A 7,595-nucleotide genomic window follows, 5' to 3' on the forward strand; every position below is an offset into this window, starting at 1 on the left:
AATGCTGAAGCAGTCGCAAAATTGTGGATGTATACTTGCAAAAAACTTAATCTGAGAAGAAAATGCCTCGGTGACGTGTAAATCAGTACATGTTACGTCTATCTGACATTTAACTAACCTTCACCGTAAATTGCGGATGAAAAAATTAACAATACTCTAGTCTAATTGTCATAACTTAGTTTTGCGACAATTTTAATTGCTCAATTAACCTTGACCGTAAATTGTTGGTGAAAAAAATTACCCGCACTCTAATCTTAATCGTCATAACTTAGTTTTGCTACAGTTTTGATTGATATTTCCTGACTGTATCCCTTCATGCTTTTTTGCATATCACCACCAAATTTTGCATATGCTTTGTTTGTTAAAGGAATAACTAAACGGTGAAATCAATATGTTAAATGTGTTTGATTTGACTTGTTTCTGGCAGAGACCAGCCTGGAAGCCCAGACAGTTCCTGGAGGCGTCACGCCCATCCTGGTTCCACGGAGGTCACCAGCAGGACTGCTCCGAGTTCCTGAAGTACCTTCTGGACCAAATCCACGAGCAACAGCTGAGGTCCATCAACCGACAAATCGAAGAGAAAGAGATCGTCTGCAGCAACGGTAACACAGGCAGTGCTTCTTCTTCCCCTTCCAAGGGGAAGAGCCCGCCCAAGGGCAAACAACCCTCCCCGACAAAAAAAAGCAACGGGGTGAACAGCCCCTCGCGTAGCGCCGTGGCCGACCTCACCGCCGACGTGCTGCCGGACTCGACCATAGTGAGGCAGGCGTTCGGGTTCAAAGTCCAGTCTACGTATCGCTGCCTGGCGTGCCAGCAGGAGTCGCAGAGGGTGGAGGACTTTCTGGACATCCCTCTGGCTTTCCCCGAGACGGGCTCCAGCGCGGCCTCCTCGCCCATCTCCCAGAAGACCCTGGTGGGCGGCGGGTCTCACGTGCCTCAGGGGGCGGCCCTCAAGCAGCAGGACTCTGCAGCGGTGAGTGAACGGGGGGCTGGAGGGTGTGTGTTTTTGGGGGAGTGTGTTTTGGGTTTTTGTTGTTGGTGGGTTTGGGTGGGTTTTTTTTTTTTAGCGGTTTTGTGGTAAGAGTATGTGTGTGTTTGCGTGTGCTTAAGTTGCATGCACTTATCTGTATCATGTTTAATATATATATATATGTTTATATATATATATATACGTGTTTGTGTGTGTGTGTGTGTGATGTGCACATGCATCCAGGTAAACCTGTGTGAGTGTATGTGTGAACTTTGAAAAAAAAAAAAAAATCTTCTTCTTCCTTTCATCATAAAATTTGCATAAAGCTGAGCATACATTCACACACACACACACACACACACACACACACACACACACACACACACACACACACACACACACACACACCAAACCCACTCAATCCCACACCTCACCCACTCCCCACACCACCACCACCACCACACACAATACACAGTTTCAAACCCATGCCCACCCCTAAAAGATCACACCAGCAACCACCAGAACCAACCTCTGTCCACACAGGAGCCAGAGTCCCGGGGCAGGGGCAAGGTGACCCACCTGAGCCAGCTCCTGGGCCACTACCTGACGCCCGAGCCCCTGGTGGGCGACAACCAGTACCACTGCGACCGCTGCGAGGACCTGAAGGACGGGGAGCGAACCATCTGCCTCCTGGAGTCCCCCCAGTATCTCATCCTCATCCTCCTGCGCTTCGCCTTCGACACCAGGCGACAGATCCGATCAAAGGTGATTTTTTTTTTTTTTTCAGTGGGAGGGGGCTTGGGTGGGTGGGGTTCAGGGTGGGTGTTGGGACGGGGTGGGGGGTGGGTTAGAGTTGTGTGTGTGTGTGTGTGTGTGTGTGTGTGTGTGTGTGTGTGTGTGTGTGTGTGTTGGAAAGGAGCATGTGAGTGGGTGGAGGATATGTGTGTGGGAGCGGTACACTTGTGCATGTGTGTGTTTTTGAGTTGGATGTGTAATGATAATAATGATATTTACATAGCGCTGAATCTTGTGCAGAGACAAATCAAAGCGCTTTCGCACCAGTCATTCACACGCATGCATAACTCTAAAACTGGAGAAACTGAAGACAAGGAAGAGGTAGGGAAAGGAGGCTATCTTGGGAAGAGGTGGGATTTTAAGGCCAGACTTGAAAGAGCTGAGTGCAGAGACCTGACAAACAAAGCGAAAGAGGAAGTTCATTCCAGTTGCAAGGTCCAGAGACAGAGAAAGATCGGTGGCCAACAGTGGAGTGTTTGAATCTGGGTATGTGTAAACAGAGTGGACCCGAAGCCTATCGTAGAGAGCGAGATGGAGTGTAGAGGTGAAGACAGCAACAAAGATCGGAAGGGGCAGATTTGTGAGTACATTTATAACATAGAGTGCTGATCTTATACTTTATTATGTGTGAGACAGGGAGCCAATGGAGATGTTGCAAAAGAGGAGTGGTGTGCTCAGATCCTTAGGGCGGTAGAGTTTTGTATGCGCTGAAGGGACTGAATGGATGAAGCAGGCAAACCAGACAATAGAGAGTAACAGTAGTCAAGGCGAGACAGAATGAGAGAAACGACAAGTCTAGATGTTGCGTCGGTGGACAGATATTTCGAATGGAACTGATGTACCACAATTGACAGTAGCAGGATTGACATGTCTGACTGATAAATTTTTGCATGGACAGTGTGTTGTCAAGGACAACGCCGAGGTTCCTGACTGAACTGGAAAGAGGGATGGATGTACTGCCAAGTTTGATTGTGTCAGTTGTGATGGAAGAGAGTTTTTGCTTAGTTCCTGTGATCATTGCTTCAGTTTTGGCCGCGTTCAATTGTAACTTATTTAGAGTCATCCAGTTTTGATGTCAAGGAAGCAGTCGGATGTTCCTTGCAAGAGCGACGACAATTTTTCAGGGGTATCACTCTTCTGGAGTTGAGTGTCATCAGCATAAGAATGATGACTGGCATTATGGCGGTTGATAATTAAATTTTCAGCGAGAGGAGCAGTGTACACTGTGAAGAGCACTGGGCCTAAAACAGATCCCTGTGGGACTCCATGTTCGATTTTAACGGGTTCAGACTGGAAATTATCAACGATGACAGACTGGAATCGATCAGTGAGATAAGATTTGAACCAGTTGAGAATAGTGCCGTCGATACCAAATGTAAAATGGAGACGGGAAAGAAGGATTGAATGGTCTATCGTGTCAAAGGCGGCTGACGAGCCGAGAAGAGTGAGAAGGGAAATATGTCCTGAGTCGGACGCTAACAGTAACAGTGAATTATTCAGGATGTGGAGGAGAGTGGTTTCGATGCTGTGGTCAGTATGATAGGCAGACTGCAAGGGCTGGATGAGATCGTTGAAACAAAGGTGGTTGTTGAGCTGCTTCAGGACAGCTTTTTCATGTGTTGAGTGTTTGGGCAGTCCAGTGTTTGTTTGTGTGGAAAGGAGATGTGTGTTTGTGTGGGGGGGAAGGGTGCATGTTTATGAGGGGGCAGGGGGAAAGGTGTCGTATGTGTGAGCGTGGGAAGAGGACACACGTGAAAGAGAGTGAGGGGAAAAGAATCCATCCATCTTTCACAAAACCTTTCCCGTTTCACCCCATGATCAGAGCTGACAGGAAAGACTGGGATGGAGCCGACAGCTGGTGAGAGTGACCTGAACACACTGTCTGATGGATGAGTGTTTCTGTTGCTGTGTTTGGCTGAGTCAGGAAACCCAGTCCTCTTCTCTTTCAGCGTGATGAAGTTGTTGGTTGTTTTATTGCAAAATGTGCAGGTATTTCGAGAGGTGACCTGCCCACGGACACTGGCCGTTCCAGTCGCACGCAACAACAACGGTTCCGGCCAGAAGAATGCCACCACCACCACCACCACCCCCTCCCCTGCAGTGGCCAAGCGATGGAGCCGCCTCCTCCGACACCTGAAGCCCAACCTGCCCCCCGACGTGTCCCCCTCCCATGACAACCTGCAGCTCTACGGACTGTGCTCGGTGATCGTGCATTCCGGACCCTCCTCCGAGTGCGGCCATTACTACTGCTACGCCCGCCACTCGGAGCCGCAGGACGTTGACTCGGTGCTGGACAGTCTGGACAGAGCGGCGGCGGCATCTCCCGTTGAAGACATGGACAAGTCTGCCGAGCTGGAGGAGGACTTTCTGGAGGACAAGTGGTGCTTGTTCAACGACGAGCGAGTGTCGCACGCGGCGTACACGTCGTTCAGCAAGCTGACCCAGCGCTACCCCAGCGACACGCCATACATGCTGGTGTACAAGAAGCTGTCACTGGATTCCCAGAAGGCCCCTTCTTCTTCGTCGCCGGAGAAAGACCGGCTGCGGAAAGAAATGCGCGAAGCTGTCTTCCAGGACAACACTGTGTTTGAGAAGGTGAGAAGATTGGGTTTTGTCATGTTTTTTTGTTGTTGTTTTTCTTTTGTTTTTACCCCAGCTCTCACACACACTGGATAGACATCATTATGTGTACTCATGCATGCATACACTCAAACAAGTATCAGTCCTAATGTCCATCTGTCCTAATAATATATGCATGCGTACACTTGCACACAGAGACACACACTTACTTACACACACACATATTATGCATGCACGTTCACAGAATCTGATATGTGGGATATGTGCTCACGTGGGAAAGGGGATATCACAGAATCGGATCCGATCCGTCTGATATCTCTTAACAATGAAAAGACATTAAACCAAAGAAAGAAGAAGAATCTGATCCTAACAGCCTCCTCCCTCCTCTTTTCCAGGAACAGGACGCAGCGAAGGAGCAGCAGCAGACGGGCAGGAGTCGCTCCCTGTCCAACACCTCCATTACTCTGGACAGCTGGCTGGACCACACCTCTGAGCAGGCATCCTCCGTGTCTCCAACAGCCGGGCAGGACGGGTCCACTGCGAAATACAGGCTTTGACTGAACTTCCTTGAAAGAAAATGTCCTCTGGTGTCGGAGAAAGAAGGGGTCGGATGCGCAGGGTGACTGAACGTCGATGGCATGGTCTTTGATTTGCAGGGAGCTTCAGAGTGATGCAGGGAGGAGGAGGCCGGTGAATGTGGATTCTGCTCTTCTCACAGGAAGCTACAGGGTGATGCAGGGAGGAGGGGGCCGGTGAATGTGGATTCTGCTCTTCTCACAGGAAGCTACAGGGTGATGCAGGGAGGAGGGGGCCGGTGAATGTGGATTCTGCTCTTCTCGCAGGAAGCTTCAGAGTGATGCAGGGAGGAGGGGGCCCAGGAATGTGGATACTGTTCTTCTCGCAGGAAGCTTCAGAGTGATGCAGGGAGGAAGGGGCCCAGGAATATGGATTCTGCTCTTCTCGCAGGAAGCTTCAGAGTGATGCAGGGAGGAGGGGGCCCAGGAATGTGGATACTGTTCTTCTCGCAGGAAGCTTCAGAGTGATGCAGGGAGGAAGGGGCCCAGGAATGTGGATACAGTTCTTCTCACAGGGAGCTTCAGCGTGAGGCAGGGAGGAATGTGCCCTGCGGTGTGGATACTGTGTTGAACTTCACCAAGCAGTGTCCAAATTGTTGCTGTTGTGTGTGTGTGTGTGTGTGTGTGTGTGTGTGTGTGTGTGTGTGTGTGTGTGTGTTTTCAATCCATGCAGCTGTGTAATATATTTTTTTGGAAAAGACTATGATAATAGTTGTAAATACAAAGGTGGACTTTTTTTCTACATAGATCAATGACAATGTTTATTTCATTTTTCAATGTTTGTTTTTATTTTGTTATTTTAATGTCAAATGTGTACTTTGTTATTTTAATGTTAAATGTGTACTTTGTGTGATTGTTTCAAACATTCCTGTCAGTTCATTTTTACTTATTAAGTCCTGTAATGTTGGGTTGGATGTGTGAATGACTGACAATGTAGGGTATTTGTATTTGTATTTGTATTTCTTTTTATCACAACAGATTTCTCTGTGTGAAATTCGGGCTGCTTTCCCCAGGGAGAGCGCGTCGCTATACTACAGCGCCACCCTTTTTTTTTTTTGTATTTTTTCCTGCGTGCAGTTTTATTTGTTTTTCCTATCGAAGTGGATTTTTCTACCGAATTTTGCCAGGAACAACCCTTTTGTTGCCATGGGTTCTTTTACGTGCGCTAAGTGCATGCTGCACACGGGACCTCGGTTTATCGTCTCATCCGAATGACTAGCGTCCAGACCACCACTCAAGGTCTAGTGGAGGGGGAGAAAATATCAGCGGCTGAGTCGTGATTCGAACCAGCGCGCTCAGATTCTCTCTCGCTTCCTAGGCGGACGCGTTACCCTCTAGGCCACCACTCCACGGGTGGATGAGTTTCATTTCATGAATAGAAAGCATGCTACTTTTTAAGTTAACCCAAGTCTATGCATTCCCCCATTCATCCGCCAGGTATTTTCCTTTTTCTGTATGTTCCAATTTTGGTACAGTCTTTCCTCCGTTTTTTTTTTTGTTGTTGTTGTTGTTGTTGTTTTTTTCCGATTGTCTTACCTTGACTGCAGCTGGAGATCTCAACAGTCAGTGTTATTTATTGTTGTTTTTGAAGGGGGGGGGGGGTAATATTTTATTTAGCAGCTTTATGCATGTACGCACGCATGCACTTGAATATCAGTTGACTTTAGATTAACTTTCTTTTATAGTATAATTGACGTAAGTACGATTTACTGCTTTCTTTTTCAGAAAAACTGACAATAATTGAAACAACAATGTTGACGGGCGCAACTGCCGAGTGGTTAAAGTGTTGGACTTTCAATCTGAGGGTCCTGGGTTCGAATCTCGGTGACAGCGACTGGTGGGCAAAGGGTGGAGATTTTTCCGATCTCCCAGGTCAACATATGTGCAGACCTGCTTAGTGCCTGAACCGCCTTCTTGTGTACACGCACATAGAAAATCAAATACACACGTTAAAGATCCCAGTGTGACCCTTGTCAGTGTTCGGTGGGTTATGGAGACACAAAAACACCCAGCATGCATCAACCACGACAGAATCATCAGCAAGTCGATGTCGGTCGTGTAACGAAAAGGAAAGGAGGAGGAGTTTAGTATATAACAGTTCTAAAAGATTAATCATCCCTGGACCTGTATTATACATACTCATTACCATAAACTCAATTTCCAGTACTGTATATTTTCAAAACTGTTTTAAAGGGCAGAGGATCCAACTTGTCCTGTTGTGTACAAATAGCATCTGAAACGTTTTTCATCTTTTATATATATATTTAATATATATGTTTTATAGTATGTTCATCATAAAGTCTTTCATAAAAGGTGTGTGCTGAGCAGTGTGTGTTGTGTTGGTACAGTGCACACTGGCAGTCGAAATAGACAACCGGTTTCCTGTTTTTCGGTGTGTTTTTTTGTCAGAGCAGCTTTCATTTTGTACAGATTGTGTGCGTTATTTTGTTGTCCATTTATAGATCCTTACCTCCCATGTGTGTGTGTGTGTGTGCAAGTGTGTGGGCAAGACACAAAATGAGATACCAGTGTGTGTGTGTGTGCATGTGTGCGAGAGTGTGTGTGTGTGTGTGTGTGTGTGTGTGCAAGACACAAAATTATATACCAATGTGTGTTTGTGTGTGTGTGTGACACAAAATGATATACCATTACCAAGGCCATAAGCATGCAGATGA

The 7,595-nt window shown here is 47.1% G+C and overlaps 1 protein-coding gene across 1 annotated transcript in view; it reads left to right on the forward strand.

Annotated features, from left to right (window-relative positions):
* The window catches only part of LOC143284081 (ubiquitin carboxyl-terminal hydrolase 38-like), a 62,564-nt gene extending 55,356 nt beyond the window's left edge, over positions 1-7,208 (forward strand). Inside the window, exons 9-12 of the mRNA XM_076590715.1 lie at positions 428-973; positions 1,514-1,735; positions 3,755-4,360; positions 4,741-7,208. Of these exons, the coding sequence (XP_076446830.1) occupies positions 428-973; positions 1,514-1,735; positions 3,755-4,360; positions 4,741-4,902 (1,536 nt within the window). The 3' untranslated portion in view covers positions 4,903-7,208. The remainder of the gene's footprint in view (positions 1-427; positions 974-1,513; positions 1,736-3,754; positions 4,361-4,740) is intronic.
* The last annotated feature ends 387 nt before the right edge of the window (positions 7,209-7,595 follow it).

The sequence above is a fragment of the Babylonia areolata genome, chromosome 7 (assembly GCF_041734735.1).
Source record: "Babylonia areolata isolate BAREFJ2019XMU chromosome 7, ASM4173473v1, whole genome shotgun sequence".
NCBI classification, from domain to species: Eukaryota; Metazoa; Mollusca; class Gastropoda; order Neogastropoda; family Buccinidae; genus Babylonia; species Babylonia areolata.